Source organism: Myxocyprinus asiaticus, chromosome 45 (genome assembly GCF_019703515.2).
Source record: "Myxocyprinus asiaticus isolate MX2 ecotype Aquarium Trade chromosome 45, UBuf_Myxa_2, whole genome shotgun sequence".
Classification (NCBI taxonomy): domain Eukaryota; kingdom Metazoa; phylum Chordata; class Actinopteri; order Cypriniformes; family Catostomidae; genus Myxocyprinus; species Myxocyprinus asiaticus.
In genome coordinates this window covers 32,666,060-32,693,476 of record NC_059388.1, presented here as the reverse complement: position 1 = coordinate 32,693,476, position 27,417 = coordinate 32,666,060, and the positions used below count along the sequence as shown (strand labels likewise).

Here is a 27,417-nt window from a genome sequence, read left to right as displayed (position 1 = left end):
GAGTCAATATCTGCTGCGTTCTCTCATTTCACTCTCCATTCCTCTGAACTTTAAACTCTAGAATCTCTGAGGTCACATGACACCAATCAGACAGGCTCATTAGTTAAAGTCGTTTGTTAGTGTGAGTTGCGAGTGTGTGTTTGTGTGTTGTGTGGTGTGTTTGCTGCCTGCAGGTGTTCTTCTGACCTCCACATGATCTTCACATGACACCAGTGTTCTTCTGAAGGTACTTTAGATCATGACAGTGAGGCAGATAGATCAATCAAGGGCTGATCTGATGCTGCTGGGAATATTGACTCTGTGATTTCCACAGCAGAGCAGATCTTATATTGTTGTTCTTAGATTCATGATTAATAAGCATTCTTGTTTTTCTAGATTTACTTTAACTAACAGAGATTAGTTTGAAAGTAGGGCTGGGTATTGATACAGATTTCCCGATTTGATTCAATTTCATTTCATATGGGTGAATAAATTCAGTTGTAATGTCCATTTTGTTCACATATGAAAGAAAATCTCCCAGCTAATGATGTTAATTATACAGGGGACCTTTTAACTAGGTCACTTACAAAAATATACATTTGATCAATTAGATTTTATTAGATTTTCATCATTTTGATCACATTTTAGCTTTTAAAAAATGTACAAATTCCATGAATAAATGTGATATTATATTGCATATATTATCTCTTACATGTTTATTGTTTAACCCTTTACGCTCAAATGGGGGCCCGCGAGGAAACAAAATAGTTAAAATATTAACAACTACAGTCTTGACCAACACAAAATAGGTATCATTTGAAAGTTTAGAAGCTCTACTTTACAATGCATGTAGACATTATGACCAAAACTGAACAAGTGCTTTGAAATTTACAGATAAATCAGAAGTGTTCCGTTTTGATAATTTATTAAAAACAAATTGCACTGTACTTATTATTGCAATCAGTAAAAACATCAAACTGATCAAACAGTCATGTGTCATATGTTTCTGCTCTTAAAGAGTAGAATACAACCAGTCTATTTGTTTTACTCACAGACAAAAATATAGTGAGTAATAGCTAAGTATGTGACTTTGATAAATATGTTCATGTTGCTTATATGCCACGTTTTCGCTTATAACTTCACGAAAAATAAACAGAACATAAAATATCACATAACATTACTCGGAGGAGGTGATTATCTTTAATACGAGTCCACACACAAGATAATCAGATGCATAGATCATTAGATAATCCACATGAAGCACAATGTTACATATGACCACCAGGAGATGGCGCCAAATACATGACACAGACTCAATGATGACTCAAATGACACAGAATGAAACTCATTCTGTGAAATCTCATTACTAAAATCATGTCTGCATGCTATACAAACCTTTAGTCATTGTTGTGTTTGCATGTGTAATTAGTTCTTATGTACAATTATTATGTTTTATTTGTTTGGAGAGGCTTTTGGACACTAGGATAAATTATTTTTGTAATGTTATAACTTTTGATTGCTTTGCCGTATCAACACAAAAACAAATTCTCAGATACAGTTGACATGATTGGGAATTTTGGTAAAAATGTTGTGATTTTTCAGCAGTTTCTTAGGCTGAGCGTCTCAGTATGTATCATAATCTATATCATCCAAAAATGTGAAATGATTTCTCGATACCAAACACTTTTTTTTTTCTCGAGTTATAAGCGTTTAGTTTTGGGTATGCACTGAAACAGGAAATCTTTCAAAATACCTTCAGAGCTTAAAGGGTTAATGTATAATTTATACTAACCTAACCCTATACACAATTTATATTACTTACAAATATGAACATTAATTTGTAGAACACGTGCTAAAAATCTGTAATGAATAATAAATGAGCGCATATTAACGAGAGGACTCGAATGGCTTCTTTACCTCATCTGTGCTATATGTGATTACAATTAAATGTTTTTGATCCACGACTGACTGTACAGAACAGAAAGAGTATTAAAAGAGACATTATTCAATGACAAATGGGTTGTGTGGATCTCATCTTTGGACACATAATCAAACTGATAAGATCTCTCTTCTGAACTTCTTTTCCACTATACTACACAATTATTGCTGAGTGAAATCTGAACATTTACCAGCCAGTGGAGAATCACAGACATTTTTAGTCACGTAGCATGAAATGTGGTCACATGTGAGTGATTTACTCTCATTGTAGAGAGTTGCTGCTTAGAGTAAAAGATCGATGGATATGGAGATCATTCAAATGAAGATTGTGATGCATCAGAAAATCAGTATTTTTACACAGCCCTATTAGCACGTACAGTACTTTAAGAGATATGGTAGATTTATGTTTCCTGCCATTTGTCTCGTTGTTTTAGTCATAGTGTAAGAATAGATGCTAACCCAGAATGCACCTCACAATTCCCAAACCTTCCCGTTACAATGTTAGTTTTAGAGTCCTGACACTCACAACAGCCTTCATGAAGCTCTGAAAGTCTTTCACTCATTTCTTCTCTCTTCCTCTCTCTTCATCACCATCACGCTGCAGTTGTTTTGAGGTATTGAAGTTTTGACCGTATGCTGCTTTTATAAAGGAATGTTCCGGGTTCAAAGTTAAGCTCTATATACCACACCTGTGACATATAAACTGGATTTTATTTAAACATTGTTTGAGCAGTTCAACACAGCAACAGTCCAGAGGCAGTACTTTCATTTAGTTGAAGTCAGAAAAGCAAGTGTTTCTCATTGGTCAAAAAAGCATCAAGTGAAGTTTTGCACATTAAAACAGCAGAAATCTTCCAGTCAATCGTTTTTGTTTTGAAGTGAGTCGTTTGGCTGTTGTCGCAGCGTCACCGTTAATACAGCATCACATACTTGTGTCAAAGCTTAGATTTAAAGAAAGTTCTTGTTCTCTGTGTCCTCAGTGGAAAAACAACATTCGAATTTCCACAACGGACTGATTTTAGTTCAGGTGCTAGTTCCATAATAGAGTGCAACAGTGTCCGCACTCTTTTTCAGCCATCTTGATTCCAGAAGTATTTTTCACATACAGTTTTGACCAATGGTAGACAGGGGAGTGTTTGGGAAACTGTTATTTTTGCAATTCCATGGACTCTTTTCACACTGTGATGATGTGTTTCCACCTTTAGAAAGCAGCATAAATCCAGAAAACCTTTTTTGTTTTTTTTTGTATTTTTAGGTACAATAATCTTTGTGATGTATTACGCTGGCATTAATTTTACCCCTCCTATTGCGTTCAGAATCTGCATGCACCTTTTGCATTGGCGGGTCAATTTTGACCCGGTGGAATTCAAGCTTATAAATCATTCATAACCTGATGGTGTTCATCTAAAACTATATTGTAAAGCATTAATAAGTTCTTAACTGTTCAAACATGTAAAAAGATTGATATTGTTGGCACGTTAAAAGTTATTAATTAATATGCCATTTTTTCAGAAATTCTTTGACATTTCAAAATATACATGAACTACAGCAAAACCAGTGAGGTACATGTGAAGACATCTTTTTTATCAACATTTCTGTGAAATTTGATCTAAATATAACATAATATACAATTTATATTAACATCTAATGTGAGGATTATTTTTACTATTACTCATAACTGCTCAATTCAACTTGGTGGTCAAAAGTGATGAAAACAACGTATTCTTTTTGAACGAAACTTCAAAACATTTATGTTTGTTACATCTGTCATGATTGTTTTGCAAAACATGTAAAAAAAAAAAAAATTGTTTATATCTCAAACTATTTTATTTTAAAAAATCTGAAAAAAATCTATTATGTGTATTTTTATAGTCTTTATTTATTTATCCCCTTTCCTCCCAATTTGGAATGCCCAATTCCCACTACTTAGTAGGTCCTCGTGGTGGCGCGGTTACTCACCTGAATCCGGGTGGCGGAGGACAAGTCTCAGTTGCCTCCGCTTCTGAGACCGTCAATCCGTGCATCTTATCACGTGACTCGTTGTGCATGACACCGCGGAGACTCACAGCATGTGGAGGCTCATGCTACTCTCCACGATCCACACACAACTCACCACACACCCCATTGAGAGTGAGAACCACTAATCACGACCACGAGGAGGTTACCCCATGTGACTCTACCCTCCCTAGCAACCGGGCCAATTTGGTTGCTTAGGAGACCTGGCTGGATTCACTCAGCACACCCTGGATTCAAACTCACGACTCCAGGTGTGATAGTCAGCATCAATACTTGCTGAGATACCCAGGCCCCCTATTTTGATAGTCCTGAAAAAGTCCCAAAGTTTGGTTCCCGCACTAAAACTATGTGGTATTTCAAAATTATGATCTACCTCTCCCAGGTCAAAATTGACCCGAATGCAATAGGAGGGCTAAAAAACAGTGAGGTTTCTAACACAGCTGCCGTAAATTGGCCATATTTCTCTGTCCTGACTTTGTTTTTTCCCTCTTTTTGAAAGTCATGGAAACATAATAGTGGATTTTTAGCTGTTGGAGCAAATAGAAAGCAAAAATAATATTTTCTGTGGTTTCCCATTCACCGTTATTTTCCCCCACAATAGTTTTACTTCCTTGTTCCAAGCCCAGATATGTGAAAAGGGTCCATCTGAAGACACTAGTCACGGAGAACTTCTACACTTCAGCTTTAACTTTAATGAACCTTGAACATTCCTTTTAATTTGTTAAACTCAGTTATAAACAGTCATCATGTGTGTTAATATGTGTCTGGTACTCACGTCTTCCTTTAGGATCTTAGTGAAATGTGAGGTGTCTCACTGCTGTCTGTCTGTCTGTCTGTCTGTAGAGGAGTTCCGGCTCAGAGCTTCAGGAGGTCATGAGGAGGCGGCAGGAGAAACTGGCGTCGGCTGTAGCAGCGAGTGATTCCGGCGTGGAGTTGTTCAATCAGGGGAGCAACCACTGACCTCTGTCACCTCTGACCTTTTGCAGGACGCTGTGGAGCGCGCTCAGTTCGCAGCCATAATGCGCCGTCGACAGGAACTCTTGGACCCATCTGATAACGGAACCGGCTCGGATGCGGACGAACACGCGTGACACGACTCGACAGGAAGTTTGACTTTTCTACACTGATATTAGAGACACATGAATAGTTTCATATGACAGCAGAATGTAGTTTAGTGCCATCAGTTCTTGCTTTCATAATCAACATCTGAGGACTAATGAAAACATTCACATATATTGATGTTCATATTTACTACTTTAAAAGAACATCCAGCTCAGTTTTATAGCAAGAGAAGATCATTACAACAGCCGTGAAATCATCAAAATCAGTGATCGATTAGAATATGACAGAATCATGTGTAAATATTGATCATTTAATCATGTTTAGGTCGAGAGGGGATCGATTGGCTGGATTTTGGATTAAAAGATCATTATTTTCAAATGTGACACTTCTAACCGCTCAAATATTTATTAACCGCTCTGAATGTACATGGAAGATTATGGGTAAGAGAGATTATCAAGCTGTATGTTTTTTAATTACTAGCATAAAAATCATATTTATTTACATGATTGTTTTGTACTTGATTGTAATGCCAAAAGAGAAGCTTTCTAAATCTTACTATTGGGAAAGAAAAGCTAAGTTTGTGGCCGCACATGATCTGCATTTCTGTCGATCTGCCTGTTTTTGTCTTCCAAATCAAACTCGAGGAAACTTTGAACACAATAATTTATCGAGTTTTGACAGATTTTGGGCCAAAATCATTTAGCAGTTTTGTCTTCCTGTATCAGAAGAGCTCTCTCTCTCTCTCTCTCTCTCTCTCTCTCTCTCTAGCCTGTTATAGTGATGTGATGATGTCATTATGATGTCATGTTTCATACGGTCACTCACTTCCTGCTGTAACTCATTTACCTTCACTGTCAGAACTGCGGCTGATGTTTAGCCAAAATAACTCTGTGGGTTAAAGGTGAACACACATGCCACATGTCACATTATACTGTAAATATAAAGTGTGTGTGCAGAATAAATCATTAATGTCATATTTGTGTTGCATTAATACATTTGTGATTTTCACATGTGTAATCACACTGATTGGCTGATGGCAGCACAATAATAAAAACTTCACTAGTGACTATCATGAGCTGTGACGTCAAAGACAGAGACAAATATGTTTATTTCACTACGTTAAGCCCAAAGAATATATCAGTCACTGACAGAACATTTACTGTAATACAATGAAATTATTTCGTCCGAATATGCAGCAACATTTGAAAGATAGTACTTTATAATCAACATACTACTTCCCTACTGTTGGAGCACATCTAATGAGTTCAGTTCAGTTCACGTGTTGAAATAAAAGATATCTGATCTCAGTCAGTTCCTCTGAATCTTCACTACAAATCTGCTCAACACACCTTCATTCATGTGAAGAACTCAGTGGCTCAGGAGGTTGAGTGATGTCACTGAGAGACAGAAGAGCTGAAGATTGCTGGTTTGAGTCCCAGAAGATCATCAATGTCCCAAAACAGCAGCTTCTCCACAAACACCAGCTGAAAAACTCACAACTTAGTTTCTAAACATCATTCTTCTGGTGTAAAACTAAGTCATCATTCTCTCTTGCAGCAACAGAACTGCTGCTGGATATTGTTTCAGAGGTCCGGGGGGGGACACCCAGATGTTTGGCCCCCCCCACCAGCTCTCATTCATCCTCTCTCACCTGATCTGACATCCAATCAGATCACCATTCAACCATCATGTTTCTGTGATCAGGCCAGGTTTCAAACTGGGATCCTCCACACAAGGAGGACATGCTCACACCACTGAGCCACTGACACATCCACACTAACACTCGTTTATTTACAGACTTAATCTGAATTAATCACTTACAAACTGAAGAAACTAAAGTAGATTCATAGATCTCAAACCAGGTATCCTTGCACTCATATCCACTGTATAAATGTTACAAACTCACTTCAATGATTCTTCAGTGGTACTTGTACTCGATTAACAAACCAATTATCAATAATTAAAGTTAAGTTTTCCTTGACTGAGTCTGGGATTTGAACCCAGATTTTGAGTAACCATGCACAAGATGAACTCACTTCTACAACGTGAGCAACTCACACATTCAGATATTTGCTTGTATTTGTGAATGGTTATGATCTATGTCAAACTCAAGAAATGACACACAAGTTAGTCTGAGATCTGACAGTGTTTCTAGCACTAGAGGACGGCGCTTATAGCTCTGAGCTTCTGGCACATTAACAATCATTTATAAAGAAACTAAAAGAATTCTGTCAGTTTCTTTATAATTAAATGTTAATGCGCCATAGAAGCTCAGAGATAGTAAGTGCTGTTATACCACTGTAGAGCACTGGCACATCTCAGACTAACTTGGTGTCGTTTTTTGATACATTTGATCTTAATCATTCACAACCTTATAGAAATGGGCAAGTGTCGGTTTCTTACGCAACATGACTTCACTTATACCACTGAAGCACTGGTCATCTTACGTGCATAAACCTTGTTTTAAAACCCAGACTCAGTCATGGAAAACTTGACTTTAATTATTGATAAATGATATCCAAATGAGTAGAAGTACCAGTGGTTCAGTGGTGTGAGCCTGCAGCTTTTATACAGAGGATCTGGGTTCAAATACCAGCTTGAGAACTAAAAATCTACTTTAGTTTCTTCAGTTTGTAAGTGATTAATTTAGATTAAGTCTGTAAATACACAAGTGTTAGTGTGGATGTGTCAGTGGCTCAGTGGTGTGAGCATGTCCTCCTTGTGTGGAGGATCCCAGTTTGAAACCTGGCCTGATCACAGAAACATGATGGTTGAATGGTGATCTGATTGGATGTCAGATCAGGTGAGAGAGGCTGGATGAATGAGAGAGGGGGGGGTCAAACATCTGGGTGTCCCCCCCCCAGACCTCTGAAACAATATCCAGCAGCAGTTCTGTTGCTGCAAGAGAGAATGATGACTTAGTTTTACACCAGAAGAATGATGTTTAGAAACTAAGTTGTGAGTTTTTCAGCTGGTGTTTGTGGAGAAGCTGCTGTTCTGGGACATTGATGATCTTTGGGACTCAATTCAGCTCTTCTGTCTCTCAGTGACATCACTCAACCTCCTGAGCCACTGAGTTCTTCACATGAATGAAGGTGTGTTGAGCAGATTTGTAGTGAAGATTCAGAGGAACTGACTGAGATCAGATATCTTTTATTTCAACACGTGAACTGAACTCACGTGTGTTTCAGTCATTACAGATCTTCTCTACTGATCACATGATGCTGTTAATGATTTAGGTGGAGAAGAGTTTTTCACACCTGTGAATCCTGCACAAAAATGAACATTTATATGAATTCTGTCAGAGTAACATAAGTGAGTTTGAAGTTATTTAAAGGCACCAGAGATCCAGTTTGAGGTATCAGACATATTTAATGAGCATTCACATTCAAACATGTTTCTGTCACAGATGTTTTATCGAGTTTAAACAGGTGAGATTCCTCCCCTCTTACTGTGAGCAGAGGTCACAGGCCGTATTTCTTCTGCAAGTCTTGAACAGAATGGTCTGTCAGACCGGCACGATGAATCCAGTCAAACAGCTCCTGTACCACTGAAACACACAGAAGTGTGACATCATCAACAACTGACCAATCGATGACGAGAAAATCCTGCTTTAGTTCACCTGTGGATTAGAGGTCGACCGATAGTGGATTTTGCCGATACTGATAATTAAGGTGGTGGGAAAGGCCGATAACCGATTAATCTGCTGATAGTTTTTAAAATTGATTCATAAAGTGTAAAAAATAAAAAGTCCAAAATGAGAAAATTAGCAGTTTATTGTGCAACCAAAATCCCCAAAATAACCAGAAAAAAATTACGATTCTGTCCATAAAGCCGGACTTTTAACGATAAACATAAGCCCAGAATAGACGTATTTTTTTTTTAATGTCTGCGTTGAATTTTCCACTTGAAAAAATATAAAAATTGTTCATTCAGTTTTCGCCAATAAAAGCTGAGGGTAAAGATGTTTTAACATCTTGATGTTATTTTTATTCGTAAAGGACAACTTGACTGTTGTTCTTTATTTTATTATTTTACGAAAGAAGCAAAGGGTTGTAACACCGGTGACAAATTGTCTTAAAATATGAATTTTCTAAGATGGTGTCAAATAGCGTCACAAAACATATAAAACTGATCAAACTAAAATCAATAAATCATACCATTAAATAAAAATCCTTCACATTGACATGATATCATTCAATCAGGCATTTGAAAAAAAAAAATCAATTTAAAATAGTACATGAATAATATTTCAACTATATGCACATTTGAGCAGCCTCTTCTTCCTCTGAACTTTGACCTTGGAAAGTCTTTTCCACAACTTTTTGTATTTTCAAAATACATGTTTTTAACATTGATAACACCGATGACATCAAATCAAGGGACAAACATTCTTTTTAAATTATTAATACATTTTCTGCATTAATGCTTGACGTGAGAATACGAAATGAGTAAAAAATAAACACATAAATAACTAATTGTCATAAAAGTGCTGCTATACCAGATGAAGGAGACAAAGGGTTTTCCAGGCAATTGACAAACAAATAAATGTGCCCATTTTATATTTTTAATAAAAGGTGAAGTTATACAATGATATTAAATGGGGTTTCTTGACTATTTGAAATCTTTTTCATGACTGAACAGTGAATGGACATGTTTGTTACTAAAACAACAACAACAAAAAAAAAAAATCAATCATAAATGGCATAACAGCTTAACACCACTATCTACATAACTTTATACATTTTGATATTTCTTATGGATTTTTTTGGGGGAAATTTTTTTAATAAATCTGACTTATAGGCAATCGATGTTTGATGTTAATAAAAGTCATTTTGATGCTTTTAAAGTTCAGTAACATCACTGATATTAAAGTATGTAATTTCTGCGCAACCAAATTGAATTAAATAAAAACAATATTTTCAAAACAGCTTTCTGAATACGCCCCCCTTCTGCCATTGGTCAATCAAAGAGATAGCCCCGCCCCCAACTCACGCCATTGGTTGAGGCGGGTCGCTCAAAAAAACAAACAAACAAAAAACAGCCATTTTCATTGCGCAACAGAAACAGTGTTTACAGTTTTTGAGAAAATTAAAATATAAATGGATTACTAATAGTTGTCTCTGTATATTAAACTGGGATAGAAGTATTTTAACACTGAAAAAGTGACATACTAAAGCTTTAAAAGAAACTAACATTTATCCGATGCATTAAGAAGATACTTGCGCAATTAAATTATTGACAATATTTTTTTTTTTTTTTAACACTTTTCAAAGTTAACGATCTTATTTATAACATCTGTAACTGAACTGCTGAACGGTTCCATGAGCTGTAATGCGCATGTGTAGAAAAGCTTCAGTTAATTCACATGAAAAATGTGATCAATACAAATCGCTATTTTTCCAGATGATCACTTCAGTGGGTTTCATGTACTGAACTATCACTAATACATGATCGCATGTTTTCATGTTCACTCCTACACAAGTTATCATAAAATACTTAGAGTTAGAGCTTTTGTGATGTAGTGTGATTGACTAATTAATCACTAATTACGCAGGACAGAATGTAAACAGAAATGGGTGACAAACCTTGTGTTGCTTAAACATCCCGAACGAAGAGATGAAGTTTATTTTAAACTGATTTCTGATCATTTCTGTCTAATGTTCACAGTTTGTGCGACACATTTCAAACACTGATTGTTTTGTGAAGCTTTATTCCCCCTCAGAACACTCCCGCCGTCTTCCATTGGTCGGTTTAAAAGGTAACCACGCCCCCAAACGCACGCCATTGGTTGGGCAGATGTTGACGTGGCCGCTCAAGTAAACAGCCTTTAATACCCACTCCCTCACTATATTATTGAAAAAACATATTCCACGATGAACATTTCAAACAGTTGTGTGCAGTTAGGTCATAGGAGACATATCGTCTCAGCTCGACAAATCACATTGCTGCTTTATCTCATAAAGCAAAACTAGTCACTGGACACGCCCACATCACATCGCTCATTAATATTAAGCGTCAGTAGTCTGATGACGCAATTGACTTAATTAATTCATTAAAGCTGTCAGAGAGATAATACGGAAGATCACTTCTGCCACTTAGAAAAAAAATTTCTTTGGTGAATCAAACTTAAGAGATACTAAGTCATAATTATGAGCTGCTAATCAAAATTAGGAGAATAAGTAATGATGAGATTATGAGATAAAATTCCAAATTTGGAGATAAGATCATAATAATAATAATGAGATAAAAAGTCGAAATTTTGAGATAAAGTTCTCATAATTATGATTTAGTATCTATTATGATTTAGCTTCTCAATTTTGACGTTTCATATTATCATTTTGACTAAATTATCTAATTATTTTGACTAAATATCTCATAATTCGGACTTTTTTTAACTCATAAATATGACTCACAATTTTGATTTACCAAAGCACTTTTTTATGTGGCAGAAATGAGCTTCCATACACAAAACTTACATTTGGTTTTGGAATGAATCATATTTGCAGATTAGTTTCAGTAAATGCTCTTTTTGGAATGGGGAGGAAGTTTTGAGTATGTTTACACAGCACATTAAACAAAGTTTATGTCATTTATATAATGTTTCATGATATTAGCCCATTATGGCATAAATACAAGAACAGGAAAAGACATTATTATACTTACTGTAAACAAATCAGCATAACTGGACAATAAACAGAAATCAAGATCATTATGAATTCTTCTTTATAATAAAACAACTCATTCAGCGGCTCATAAGAATAAGTATTCAAACGTTTATTTTCCAAACACACACACACACACATTAAAACTCTGCGATGATGATTGTGGATTGTTTGGCTACTTTAAGTCACACAATACACAAGAATGGCACCAAAAGACAAGTTTGACTTGGACACACAGCAAATCAAATCCAAAAAGTGAAACTGCCTGTCGAAGAAACATTTGTCCAGAAACGATGGACGTTTACTCTAAATATCTGCATACATTTTCTACATATATATTTTTTTAATTGCCGATTTTAAGATAAATGTACTTATGAAGCAAATACTTGAATTAAGTTACTTTTTCTAACCCCACTGGCAAATTTTTGATTGATTTATTTTTTGTTAAAGCATAAACCTCACTTAATTTAGTTAGAATTAAATTTATGCTTAAAACCAGAAAATATAATTTTCTGTTGGTAAGAAAAATAAATTCAAGAAATATTCTCTGGAGAAAAAATAGTATTAATGTCTTATGCAAATTTGCTTCTGAAGTGAATTTATCTTGTTTTAAGACAAAAATACAGATTAAAAAAAAGGTTTCATTCATATATTTCCAAACTTTAATAGGCATGCATAATCTGCCCAGATTATTTAGCACTTTGTTTTTTGTTTTTTGGAGTAATTTCTTGTAGAAAGAAACATTATTTACAGACATCTATCTTAGCTGAGATGTTGTCGAAATTTACAGGGAAATGTCATATTGATTTGTCTGTAAACTTGAGACATTTTGTAAACTCGTGTGTTTGATAGAACAGGCAAGTCTGATCAAATAATACCCAGCTCGAATCTAAACCTAAACATGAGACTTATCTAATTTCTGTCATTTTGCAGCATGCAACGTTCATACACACAGCAGCACACGGCAGACAACACGTGAACATGTGAATGATCTGTGGAGCAGCAGAACTTTTGTATTTCATCAGAAACTCCAGATATGATACGAGCTGCTCAGTTCTTCAGTCCTCTGCAGATTTCACAGGAATTGTGCAAATGCAACATTAATTAGTTTACAGTACATTTACTAATATCAGGAGTTATTCCACTGTAAATCAGCTGGATCTCATCAGGATGAAGAATATGAACACATGTGTTTGTGGTCAATGAAACTCAACGGCACACAGTTGATATGTACAGGAAGAAACTCCCGTTGAAGCCAAGTTTGCAGCCGTTTGCAGTTCTGTGTGCAGAGACACTATAAACACACTATCTACAATCACAGAAGCGCAGCTACCGGATTACATCATTTTACAGTAACAGATATGATCAGTGCAAAATAAACCGTCTGACATATTTCAGATAAAACCTCGTCAATAATCTGCTGTACCTGGTTTAACACACACACACACACACACACACACACTCACACATGCAGACACACACACACACACACACACACTTGCAGACACACACACACACACACACACACACTTGCAGACACACACACACATACACACACTCACACATGCAGACACACACACACAGACACACACACACTTGCAGACACACACACACACTCACACATGCAGACACACATACACACTTGCAGACACACACACACATACACACACACATATACATGCAGACACACACACGCTCACACATGCAGACACACACACACATACATGCAGACACACACACACATACAGACACACACACACACACATACATGCAGACACACACTCACACACACACACACACACACACACACACACACATGCAGACACACACTCACACACACACACACATGCAGACACACACACACACACACATGCAGACACACACACACACACACACACACACATGCAGACACACACACATACACACACATGCAGACACACACTCACACACACACACACACATGCAGACACACACACACACACATGCAGACACACACACACACACACACACACACACACACACATGCAGACACACACACACATACATGCAGACACACACACACACACACACATACAGACACACACACACATGCAGACACACACACACACATACATGCAGACACACACACATGCAGACACACACACACACACACACACACACACATTAGTGCTGCACAAGTCTTTATTTTTTAAATCCTCGTCTTTCTTTCTCTCGTTCATTGTTGTTCCTTGTTTTTCCTTGTGAATGAAAGTACCTGCAACACTCTTCACATAAACACGTGCAGCAGTGACATAATATTAAAGGCGTGTCGTCAGAAGAATTTAGCTTGTGTGGTCACTTTAACAAACATTCGCAGCCAAACTGCCACAATGAAAATAAACGTGACAATTTTAGGTCGCAAAGCTCTTCGCACAACATTTGTCCTCTTCTGAGGGGCTGAAAACTAAACCTACAACAGAAAGAGTGCGATATAAACTCACGATATACAATGCCGTGTCCAGCAGGGAGGCAGTAGCGAGCGGCGTACACGACATGATCCTGAGATTAACAAACAAACTAAAGACTAAATGCTGCCAGAACTGCGGTCACCAGAGGGTTCAGTTCTCAAACTGCAGTTCTGGCAGAAATCACGTCACAGCCGCATAACGATGCAGGTTTTTAAGGCATTTGATTTGTTCGGTCAAACTTCCACTAACGAAGAGCTTCTATGGGGAGTAAATGAGCAAAGATTCTCCTCGGCAGCCGCTTGTTTGTTTGGTGATGATGTCACACGTCTCTCTGAACAGAGAATCAGACAGCAGGACCTGAAGGAAACCAGTGGAGACACACAGCTGTCAGCTCACATCATCCAGACATTTGAGGGTCACATGAAAATGTGGAAACGTATTTATTATTTAGAGCTGCGTGCAGTATTTTCTGTTCAGTTTGGCTCTGGTTGAGTTGTGTGTGTATTGTGTAGTTGTGTAGTTGTGCAGTTCTCACTTCATTAAGATTTGCTGACGTTCTCATAGATGATGTCACTGGTGTGAGACTGCTGCTTCTTCTTCTTCCACATGAGCAGAACACACTGATGAATGAACACATACTGCTCCTGAACACACACACATTCATTGATTTATTTAGCGACGTTATTTCACAGATCTTTGCAGTTCTGCTGTTGGAATGACAGTGATGGAGATGTTCACCTCTGTTTGGACCATGGACAGTCGGTTCGAGCGCATCTCTGACACCATCCCCAGAATATCCACATACTCGTGTTCCTGAATGTGCTGCATCAGACGATCCAGAGCGATAAATGTGCCGGTTCGACCCACTCCAGCACTGAGACAGAAATGAGACAGCAGATATTTGCAATAAAAACGTACAAGAATTCAAATGAAAATTAAAGCTGCAAGCAGTGATGAATGGGCCCTCACACCCTGGTGCACGTTGGGTACTGACATACAGCCTGACAGAATCTTATATCACAGCAGATATTTAAACAAGACAACAAGTTTTTCTCAGGCAGTTTAGTAGGCCTACTTCAGCTGCGTCTGACTGGAAAGTTCATTTTTCCTGAGGTAAGACACTTATTACTTCACAACAAATACGACTTTTATAACTACACATCAAAACATGTCACTTCCTGTTGCCAGTAGGTGGCACTATGACTATAACTGAATATTGGCATGTAGGTGTATTCAGGCCGAGACTGTTATCAAACATGTGAAATTTGGGGCAGATTGGACATTTTATTTTGAGTTATAACAACTTCATGTTTCATGGCGAAACATCGAACTATGCCAGGCCGCCATGGACACGCCATTCAAAGAAAACTCAAAAGCTTCGCAATTTAGCATCGCAAAAGCCTTTAGATTAGACTGACCAAATATGATGTTGATCTGATTTAAACTTTAGGAGGAGTTTGTTAAAGTACGAGGCCTGGAAATGGCAAAAACTGAACAAAAATTTAAGAGAAAAATAAAAATGGCTGACTTCCTGTTGGGTTTAGGATATGGCTCTAAGAGACTTTTTTGTACGTACTGACATGTTACATATGCCTCCCAATTTTCTTACGTGTAGGTGAAACTTGGCGCGAGGGCTGCTTCGTTGAAATTTTGTAGGTGGCGCTATCGAGCCATTTTGCAACACTTAATTCTTAAACCTGTATCAGATGTACATTTTCCCCAATTTGAGGTGTGTGCAAATTTTCATGAGTTTTCGAGCATGTTTAGGCCTCAAAAATATGATTCGTTTCACATCACAATTTGTCAGGCCGCCACAGACACGCCCTACAACGAAAACTCAAAAGCTTCGCAATTTGACATCACCAAGGCCATTGGATTAGACTGACCGTATATGATGCTGATCTGATTAAATCTCTGAGAGGAGTTGTAAAGTACAAGACCTGGAGTTGGCTGTTGCCAGTAGGTGGCGCTATGACTATAACTGAGTATTGGCACGTAGATGTGTTCAGGCTGGGACTATTATCAAACATGTGAAGTTTGGGGCAGATTGGACATTGTTTGTATGAGTTACAACAACTTCCTGTTTCATGGTGAAACATCAAACTTTGTCAGACCGTCACAGCCGTGCAGTGAAAACTCAAAAGCTTCACAATTTAGCATTGCCAAGGCCCTTAGATTAGAATGACTGAATATGATGTCGATCCAATGAAATCTCTAGGAGGAGTTTGTTAAAGTACGAGGCCTGGAAATGTCAAAAACTGTGCAAAAATTGGAGAGAAAAATCAAAATGGCTCACTTCCTGTTGTGTTTAGGGCAGCATCCAAGAAACTTATTTGTAGGTCTTGGCATGTTACACAAGTGTACCAAGTTTCGTACATGTAGGTGAAACATAGCGCGAGGCGCACAATGTTGAAATTTTGTAGGTGGCGCTATTGAGCCATTTTGCCACACCTCATTCTGAAACCCATATCAGATGTAAATTTTCTTCCACTTAAATTCCACTTCTGGTGCGTGTCCAAAGTTTCGTGAGTTTTCGAGTATGTTTAGGCCCTCGAAAATGCGATTTACTTTGGGAAAAAAAGAATAAGGAATAATAATAAACGGAGCAGATACAATAGGGTCCTCGCACCTCGGTGCTCGGGCCCTAACGAGAATTTCATTTTCTGATGTAAAACTCCCTGCTTTTCATTTGAACCCTGGAACGCATTTGCAACCTTACAAAACCCCCCTTAAAGGCTCATGACATAAGTAATCAAATTGTCCTTGATCTTTTGACATATAAGTGATCATTGCACTATGAAAACATACTGTAAGTTTCAGAACTCAAAACTTCCTCCTTAATAGAAAAAGAGCATTTATTTAAACCAAGCTGCAAAAACGGCTCGTTTGGAATTAGTGGAACTTGTGACGTCACAAGGACCAAATACATCTGCATATGCAACGCCTATTTTTCCGTCATTGCACCCTTGGCCCCGCCCACTGGTTCACAGTCAATCACAGAGGTGAAGAGGAGGGAGATGGGCCTGTCATCTAAGTGGACTTACACGGGACACCTTCATGAGTCTGTCTGGATTTAAATGGTTAAATGCTTCAGGTGTGCAGCAATGTTTCTGTTGGAAAGCAGCAGCTTCCTTCATGATGTCCTGCCATGAACACCATACCTGTTTAATGTTTCCCATATAGTAGACTCATGAACAGAGATGTTAACCAGTATCAATGATTCCTTCAAGTCTTTATCTGTCACTCTAGGGCTCTTTTTGACCTCATTGAGCATTCTGCGGTGTGTCCTTTGAGTCATCTTGGCTGGACGGCCACTTCTAGTGAGAGTACCTATAGTAATAAATCTTCTCCATTTATAGACAGTTTGTCTAACTGTGGACAGATGAACATCTAAGCTCTACAAGATAACTTTGTAACCCTTTCCAGCTTTATGCAAAGCAACAATTCTTGGTTGCTCTAACCCACACCTACAATCTCGTTTCCTTAATTGGATGGCAGGTTTGCCAACTCCTGACTAATTAGCTTTTGTTGATGTCATTAGCCTAGGGGTTCACATACTTTTTCTTGCTACTGTAGACAGACAGATAGATGGATAGATATATGTAAGGTCAAAGTTCACCAGTAAGTATGATCTCACCTGCAGTGCACTATGATTGGTCCTTTGGTCCTGTTCACCTGTTGTCGTACGATCTGTACAAACTGCAGAATGCTCTCGATGGCGTTGACTGTTGGCACACCGTGATCTGGCCATGATGTGTAATTAAAGTGTAAAACATCTTGAGTTTCATCAGCCTGCCGAGGGCGCACACACACACACACACAGTTATGACACACAATGCAAATGTGCTCATTTTGGGGTGAAATTTGACCTGGAGATTCATTCGTAACTACATATTCTCTTCACAATATGAGAAGTGTGAAATTGCTCACATATCCCAGTCTGAAGTTTCTGATGGTCCACTCCGGCGAGTCCGTTTCTGACATCATCTCGACTGTGATCTCGCCGTACGCCACCGGCTCCTCAGTGAACGGCCAGTAATGATCACACTTTACCTGCACACACGCATCACAGAGTACACGTGACACATGTCGGTCTGAACACACAAGCTCAGGTCATCTGTGTCTTTGTGTAATGAATAACTATGAGATAATGTCATCAATTTACGCAGTGTGATATGATTAATTCCAGCAGTCTGATAATGATAACGGGCAGTGAACAGGTTGCTATGGTAACTGACCCTCCTGCGCTCATTACACTGTGTCAACATAACGATGACGTGACACTTCTGCTGTAGAACCATCTTCCAGAAATCGTTGCGGGTCTCGGGCAGCGGCCCTTGTGTGGCGATGAACTCGTGCGGGGAGTTATAACCCTGAAAACAACACAAACACAACTGATAGTTACAAAAACATCAACACAATTGTGCAACGGGATAAAAGAACATCTCTCTCAAATCTATAATTGCCACAGTTTTAATCGCAGCACCTAAAAAACACTGAACTTGAATGATGTTGATATTGAGGATCGAACGCATTTACTCACAGGAATGTAGTTTGCATTGATATAATCTGATCCTTCATCATTGTGTAAAGAAATGAGCTTCACACGACTGAAATCATCTGTGACGAAACAAACATTTCATGAGACAACTCTACACAGAAAAACACACATAAACGTCATTCCTGTTATGCGGCACTCATAAACACTATCAAAATAGTGTCTCTTAACACAATGACACAATTAAATGAACATAGAATTTCATTTTAAATAAGGCTGTTAATTTAACACATGGATTTAGTTTGATGCAATTAATCATGCGTAAATTTGATGCAACCAGACTGAGAATCTACAAAAGCGTCTGACTGACATGTGTACATATATATTATACATTTATATTATATTATTAGATATATTAAAAAAATTTATTATTATAAAGCAAATTCATTGGGCTTTATCAGCAAATATTGATATTGATCAAGAGGCAACACAATGAGAATTTTTTTTTTTTTTTTTTTTTTTGCTTGCTAGCTACCAATTAGCATGCATTACCAACCTTGGCCAGCAGGTGCCACTATCAGTGAGCCTGAAATCTTACAAGGTGACAGATGACAGCTGTGATACTTGATCTGTTGATTTATAGTTGTATAATACTCTAACAAGAATGTTTTCCAGATCTTAATCAAGGAAAGAAACAACAGTTGAAATCAGAAGTTTACATACACTTGGGTTGAAGTCATTAAACCTCATTTTTTAACCACTCCACAGATTTAATATTAGCAAACTGTAGTTTTGACAAGTCGTTTAGGACATCTACTTTGTGCATGACACGAGTAATTTTTCCAACAATTGTTTACAGACAGATTGTTTCACTTTTAATTGACTATATCACAATTCCAGTGGGTCAGAAGTTTACATTCACTAAGTTAACTGTGCCTTTAAGCAGCTTAATGTCATCAGAAAATGATGTCAAGCCTTTAGACAATTAGCCAGTTAGCTTCTGATAGGAGGTGTACTGAATTGGAGGTGTACCTGTGGATGTATTTTAAGGACTACCTTCAAACTCAGTGCCTCTTTGCTTGACATCATGGGAAAATCAAAAGAATTGTGGACCTCCACAAGTCTGGTTCATCCTTGTGAGCAATTTCCAAATGCCTGAAGGTACCACGTTCATCTGTACAAACAATAGTACACAAGTATAAACACCATGGGACCACACAGCCATCATACCGCTCAGGAAGGAGACGCATTCTGTCTCCTACAGATGAACGTAGTTTGGTGTGAAAAGTGCAAATCAATCCCAGAACAACAGGAAAGGACCTTGTGAAGATGCTGGAGGAAACAGGTAGACAAGTATCTATATCCACAGTAAGACGAGTCCTATATTGACTTAACCTGAAAGGCTGTTCAGCAAGGAAGAAGCCACTGTTCCAAAACCACCATAAAAAAGCCAGACTACAGTTTGCAAGTGCACATGGGGACAAAGATCTTACTTTTGGAGAAATGTCCTCTGGTCTAATGAAACAGAAATTGAACTGTTTGGCCATAATGACCATCGTTATGTTTGGAGGAAAAAGGGTGAGGCTTGCAAGCCGAAGAACACCATCCCAACCGTGAAACATGGGGGTGGCAGCATCATGTTGTGGGGGTGCTTTGCTGCAGGAGGGACTGGTGCACTTCACTAAATAGATGGCATCATGAGGAAGGAAAATTATGTGGATATATTAAAGCAACATCTCAAGACATCAGCCAGGAAGTTAAAGATCTGTCACAAATGGGTCTTCCAAATGGACAATGACCCCAAGCATCCCTCCAAAGTTGTGGCAAAATGGCTTAAGGACAACAAAGTCAAGGTATTGGAGTGGCCATCACAAAGCCCTGACCTCAATCTGATAGAACATTTTTGGGCAGAACTGAAAAAGCGTGTGTGAGCAAGGAGGCCTACAAACCTGACTCAGTTACACCAGTTCTGTCTGGAGGAATGGGACAAAATTCCAGCAACTTATTGTGAGAAGCTTGTGGAAGGATACCCAAAACATCTGACCCAAGTTAAACAATTTAAAGGCAATGCTACCAAATACTAACAAAGTGTATGTACATTTCTGACTTCAATTGTATATAATGTTTGCGAGTCTACTAATACATGAATTCTCACAATTACATGAATATACCTCAGATTACATATGTTTCATATGGCATTAGTTGTCAAGTGTGATAACGGGAGTTATTTCTGGTTGTTTGATGACATTCACCACCGGGAATATTGATGCTACTATTGATAATGTGCTTTTTTAATTTGTCTGATTTGATGTAAACATGCGCTAGATAGATGTCTTTGCCCATTTAGACGCCTCTCACTGTAGTAGGCTCAGTTAAAATGCATATCCTTGAGAATTTCACAGACCGAGGGACAAAACAAGACTGCTGGACGATGTTTGAACAGAAAGCGCACAGTTTCCTCACCTGGTGGCCAATGTTGGTACTGCATGCTAAATGCTCGCAAACAAAACTTTCTTTTTTTTTTTGGTGGAAAAACAACAGCACAAACATCAGTTGGTGTTAGCAAATGGATTTGATGAATTCTGTGATGTTCTGTGCTATTAGATGGTTTGTGTGAAAATTAATTCCTGTTTGATAAAATGACAGAAATCAGTGTAATAATATCAACTTTTAAAAAGATTGTTAAAGAACATCAAAATGATCTTTGAGTTGCTGAAAGCTAACTGTCAATCCCTCACTGAACAACGGATAACTTTAGCATGTAATTTCCATCCTGTCCATTTTCTTGCCATTGTGTAAATAACCAAGTTACGACTGATAAAGTGAAGTGATACATTAATACAACACAATCATTTTAAAAGGGACTGCACAACAGGAATGACTCAGATGATAAGAGATTGAGTGACAGAAGCTGTAGCCAATGAGCACAGTGCTGTGATGACTATGTGGGCGGGGCATTGCTGGCTGTCCACTCACAGGGCAGGATGTTGGTGTAGCGGTTCTTGGGTCTGTTGACGGGCAGATCAGCGGCTTCATGAGACAAATCAAGACCAACACTCTTCAACTCCTGACACAGAGACACAAACGTTTATTCATTTCTTCTTGTCATGAATTATTTTCTGATAAAGAAACAGAGTGTTCTACCTCAAACTGCAGGGAGAACTTGTACGCCGAATCTTTGCTCATGTCTTTGATGTAAGCGTCAAAATCACTGAGCTGAACTGGACTGAAAACACACACATTTAATTACTATATTTCATCATCAAATTACCCCAGACATCAGTCAATAAACATCTTTATTATGAATAATAAAACTATAGAAAGTCTATATAGAATGATACAGAAATGTTTTACATCCGGCAAATACAGTTTGCATGGAAAAATAAATCAACTAATGAATGAGAGCACACAAATTCACATTAATGATGCATGTTTTAATATTAATACGTATTTTACCTGGTTAGTTTTCTCTTCTTAAGTGCCGTCTTGCTCCTACAGATGAAAACAGAATTCTGACTGAACGGAGATCTCAATCCAAACAGAACAAACATCAGTAACGAGAGTCTATTTTACCAGAAGTCTTTGTAAACACAAAACATGCATTTCGTTTTTAAAGGAATGTTCTGGGTTTAAAACAAGTGAAGCTCCATGTACACTATCTGTGACATTATTAATTACCACAGACAATGGATCTGTTCCCTCATTTAAAAATAAAAAGGATTAATCGCTTTTACAGTAATATACTTATAATAGAAGTCTATGGGGCAAGTGTACTAGAGGTTTTAAAGCAGAAATGTGAAGCTCATATTTTTGTTGATTAATCCCACACTGTGAAAAACATCCGTCATTTTAACTGTAAAAAATAAAGTAAAAATATTACTGTAAAAAAATGTTAATTGATTAACGGGTAGTTACCTTAACATATACAGTAAAAAATTATCATATATTTAACAAGATAATACATTTTACAGTAATTCATTTTTTAGGTGTTAAAAGTACATTTTACTGTATAATTAACAGTAAAAATGTATATTATGTTTAACAAGAGAATACATGTACTTTTTACAGTAAACTATTGTTTTTTTTTTTCTCCCCAATTTGGAATGCCCAATTCCCAATGCGCTCTAAGTCCTCATGGTGGCGTAGTGACTCGCCTCAATCCGGGTGGCGGAGGACGAATCTCAGTTGCCTCCGCGTCTGAGACCGTCAATCCGCACATCTTATCACATGACTTGTTGAGCGCGTTACCACGGAGACGTAGCGCGTGTGGAGGCTTCACGCTATTCTCCACGGCATCCACGCACAACTCACCACACGCCCCACTGAGAGCGAGAACCACATTATAGTGACCACGAGGAGGTTACCCAATGTGACTCTACCCTCCCTAGCAACCGGGCCAATTTGGTTGCTTAGGAGACCTGACTGGAGTCACTCAGCACGCCCTGGATTCGAACTCGTGACTCCAGGTGTGGTAGTCCGCGTCAGTACTCACTGAGATACCCAGGCCCCCCACGGTAAATTATTGTTAAAATTATGGTAAAAAAATCAGGTGTTCCCAGAATTACCTGTGTGACCCATCACATTTCATTATATTTTATAATCAGTTGGGTAAATTACTTAAAAACAGTAATCCACTATGAATGACTAATTATGTCTCTAAAATTGTAATCAGATTACTTAATTACTTAATTGAAAAGTAATCACATTACTAATTACTTTAAGTTACTTTCTAAAACACTTTTTGGCACAACAAATGTCTATATTTCTTTCTTGTTCATTGTTACACACAGTCATACAGTCACATTTCTCCTTCACACTGACTCGTTACGGGGCCATAATTCATGTATTCTACATACATAATATATCAGAAATAAGCTTAATCCTATAATGTACTGAAAAGTAATTAAATTAACTGAAAGTCAGTAAATGTAATCTGATTACAAAAAGTAATTTAAAGTCAGTAAGTGTAATCTGATTACAAAAAGTAATTGAAAGTCAGTAAGTGTAATCTGATTACAAAAAGTAATTTAAAGTCAGTAAGTGTAATCTGATTACAAAAAGTAACTAAATTAATTGAACTTCAGTGAATGTAATCTGATTAAAAAAGTAATTAAATTAACTGAAAGTGTAATCTGATTACAAAAAGTAATTAAATTAATTGAACTTCAGTGAATGTAATCTGATTACAAAAAGTAATTAAATTAATTGAAAGTCAGTAAATGTAATCTGATTAAAAGCATTTAAAATGTAACTCATTACACTACTGTTTTGCTAAAAGTAATTAGATTACAGTAATTAATTACTTTTACATTGGATTACACCCAACACTGTTTAAAAGAATAGTTGTTCTCAGTTATGTCCATTGGGATTGTATGTAGTTTAGTTCATGTTTACTGCATTATTTTGATGTCACGTATTACCCTGATCGTGTTTTTTGTTTGTGTCTTTATATGTGTATTAATTATTACACTCTTGATGAACTTTAAGTCATCATGTGACCTTTTGTAGTTACTACGGTAATTAATAACACATTTTAAAGCAGACTTTTAGGGTCCCAGAAGGTTAGTATATCAAGTTACTATCATTTAATACTATAAATGGTAGTGAACCGTAAAATATACAGGCAACAAAATAACATCCCGTAAAGCCTGAAACATAGTAACTGTATTCCTTACGGTAAATTTATGGTAACCACAGCTGCCAGTATTTTACCGTAAATGTAACAGATTTTTTTTTACAGTGTAACGTGTAAAAATGTCTACAGTAAATTGCTATTTTAGTGGTGGGATTACTTTTCTTCGTGGATGGGTGGAATTTACTCCATGATTTTTTCATGAAGTATCCTTGTGTGTATCTTCATGCAAAAGTTGCCGTGTTTACCGGCTTTACATGGTCAAGGCAAAATAAAAGATAAATACATTCATTTGTATTGTTGTCGAAAGAAACACTGAGCATACTCAAGTCATGGTCACAATACTTTTGAAACAGTGTGTATTTTAAAGTTTATTACAGTGCAATATCTTACCCCATAGATTTAACCTGTAAGTGCATTACTGTAAGCACAAGTTTACAAACCGAGGGACGAGTACACATTAGTTTGTGGTAATCAGCAGTATGTCATAGGTTGCACTGAACCTGGAACTTTCCTTTAAGAAATAAAAACGACTGAAAATCAGGCAATAATTCGGAGCTTCCTCAATCTGATGAGAGAATCAGCATCCACTCATACACAGAAAGTAAAATAAGATTCAAGAGAGAACATGCAGGAGATTCAATTAAGTCCTGACGCTACAGATGTTTAAATGAACAAACGTTTGTATGTTAGTAGTCACGCAGAAAGACCAGCAACTGTTAGTGTCATGCTGTAATCAGCAGCGTGTTCAATACAGATAAGACCTTTTCGAGAGCACAGTGAGTTATGAAAGTGTGATTTCAAATGCAAAATCATGAATGAAAACACAGCGACGATGTTTCAGTGGTGTCCGCTCTACAGGTTCTACAGCTACTGCAGCTCAGCATCGGCACTGCTACTTACCACGGATTAATATAAAAGGCCAAGAGATAGTCAGTCCAAAGGCAGGATGGCAGAAGAGTGAGGAACGCAAAGAGACTCCTGCGCCTGAAGCCGTTCGAACAAAAACACAAAAGCAAAAGACAGAAAAAAGACCAAGGCAGAGAGTTGAGGACAAAACATGGTGCTGCATTAGTAAAAATGACACACAGATGACTGAGAAATATATTCAATTAGTGCCTCACACAGGTTAATTAATGCTTCATGCAGTCAGTGTCGTTTATGGGAATGTTTAATCAACGACACATGTTCTCTATCTATCTATTGTCTCATCAAAGCCAATGGAAAACTTCATGATAGTGATGCACTTTCACAGAAATCATCTGTAAATATAATGTGTTGCCCAGCTGAACATTAATAGACAAGCAAACAAGCACAACATAAACAAAACAAGACAATTTTCATGTCCACATTCTCCGACACTGTGTTTACACTGGACGTGCCTTCAGCTGAACGACAACTTTCTTTTATTTCTAAACGTTGCACCGCTACTTAACCACTTCGGCCACGTATTTTCTCTGTTCATCTGAAATGAAGGGCTCTATTTTAAGAGCGCTAGCGCTAAGTGATAAGTCATATGTGCAAAGTCAGTGGGCATGGCTAGAAGTTTTGGTATTTTCTGCAAGCATGCGCTAAGTCTAGGCGCAAGTGGGTTTGGTGAAATTGCATGTGCAAAGCACTAATGGGCCGGGTCAAGTGCAATTTAATTCTGAGGTTCTTCTCCGGTTATTGCACCGTCTGCATCCTATTATATAGTCCATTCCCTCAAACATCAGCGATATAAACAAAGACAGCACATTCATAAGAAGTTGCTAGTGTAAATGGACTGTATGCAATTAATTAGACGAATAGAAATATGGACTTACGTTCTTTTGTGCATTAACTGCATCCTTGTTGAATGCCAGGCATATTTCTATGACAGTGACGCTCCTTTTATATGCATGGCAAATGTGATTCTCATCAGGATTTGGATTTACGCTCCATTAGATTATAGAGAATGTAATTATTATTAATCATTTTCATCTACTGACACACAAATCATGGCTGATACCGATAACTAAGGTGGTAGGAAAGGCAGATAAACGATAAATGGGCCGATAGTTTTTCAAATTGATTTATAGAATGTACAAACAAATTCTTATTCTTTCTTTATTATGAGGGCAAAGACAAAGAGTCCAAAATGAATAAAATCCCAGATGCAGTTTTCTGTTCAACCAAAATCTTAATAATAACTTTGAATGTTTTTACGTTAATTTTAACATTAAAATTACGATTTGGTGCATAACGCAGGACTTTTAAGTATAAACAAGCCAAATACACACTAGGGACTCTTATTTTGAAATGACTAAATGATGAAAAAAACTATCGGCACCGATTAAATGGTAAAACCGATATATTGGTCTACCTCTAGTATTAACAGTTATTGTATCGGAACGCACTTCACTTCTACCGGTTGATTTTGATTTTGATGAATTAATTTATTGAAACGCAAAAACATTTTAAAATTTAAATTATACTTCAAACGAAACAAATATATAATCACAATAACAAAATAAGTGGTCAAAAAAATCATACCAAATCCAAACATTTTACTCTCTCTAACTTCCTCCGCGGCTCCTTTTGCAGTGACTTAAAAATCACACGACGACAACAGGTGGAAAAATACCAATACAAATTAGATCATAAATAGAATTGTAAATATAAATATAATAATAATTGAAAAGAGTTTGGACATGAACTTTGTCACCACCTGCTGGTGGAATCTCCAAACTGCAAAGGAGCTGAGTTTGGACTTTGCGCTGAAAACAGACGTGCTTTTAAAACGTCTCAACGCAATGACATATTTATCAGGAAGAAAGAAAATTGCGCTTTCAGCCACTTTATTAACAGACAATACACCCGCAGTTTGCACAAACACTCCCACCCATGCCCACTTGCGCTTTGTGATGGCACGAAAATTGGATAAGATGTTGCACACGGTCATAGTGCGTAGCTCTGCGCTTTGCACGCTCACAAACACAGAGCCCGAAATGTTTTACAAATGTTAAGAATTTTATTATATATATTTAATGTGACTGTTACATCAAAGCTGGCTCGTGATATTTATGGTCTCCGTTCAACTAATTTAAATAACTTTTGTTTCTAACTATATATACGCATGTATACACACTTATAGCATTACACCGTGTCTTTACCAGGCGTGAAGTGATAAAAGCTCTCTTAAAAACAATCTGATTATTA

At 37.4% G+C, this 27,417-nt stretch overlaps 2 protein-coding genes across 15 annotated transcripts in view; one reads left to right on the top strand and one right to left on the bottom strand.

Moving 5' to 3' along the window:
• The window catches only part of LOC127435176 (epidermal growth factor receptor kinase substrate 8-like), a 98,567-nt gene extending 92,598 nt beyond the window's left edge, over positions 1–5,969 (top strand). For 11 of the 13 annotated variants that reach the window (XM_051688421.1, XM_051688431.1, XM_051688426.1 and 8 more), the window contains one exon: positions 4,777–5,969. In XM_051688421.1, coding sequence (XP_051544381.1) covers positions 4,777–4,893 — 117 coding nt within the window. In that variant the 3' untranslated portion in view covers positions 4,894–5,969. Of the gene's footprint in view, positions 1–173; positions 2,532–4,776 lie in introns of all 13 variants that reach the window. The other 2 variants (XR_007896139.1, XM_051688424.1) reach the window with 2 other exon arrangements.
• A 7,890-nt stretch (positions 5,970–13,859) lies between these two features.
• LOC127435168 (receptor-type tyrosine-protein phosphatase O-like) overlaps positions 13,860–27,417 on the bottom strand; it is a 53,060-nt gene continuing 39,502 nt past the window's right edge. For both annotated transcript variants that reach the window (XM_051688404.1, XM_051688405.1), the window contains 11 exons: positions 25,141–25,224; positions 22,062–22,097; positions 21,750–21,831; positions 21,582–21,672; positions 18,651–18,727; positions 18,346–18,480; positions 18,038–18,160; positions 17,745–17,899; positions 14,846–14,981; positions 14,643–14,751; positions 13,860–14,464 (listed from right to left, as the gene is read on the bottom strand). In XM_051688404.1, the coding sequence (XP_051544364.1) occupies positions 14,647–14,751; positions 14,846–14,981; positions 17,745–17,899; positions 18,038–18,160; positions 18,346–18,480; positions 18,651–18,727; positions 21,582–21,672; positions 21,750–21,831; positions 22,062–22,097; positions 25,141–25,224 (1,024 nt within the window). In that variant the 3' untranslated portion in view covers positions 13,860–14,464; positions 14,643–14,646. The remainder of the gene's footprint in view (positions 14,465–14,642; positions 14,752–14,845; positions 14,982–17,744; positions 17,900–18,037; positions 18,161–18,345; positions 18,481–18,650; positions 18,728–21,581; positions 21,673–21,749; positions 21,832–22,061; positions 22,098–25,140; positions 25,225–27,417) is intronic.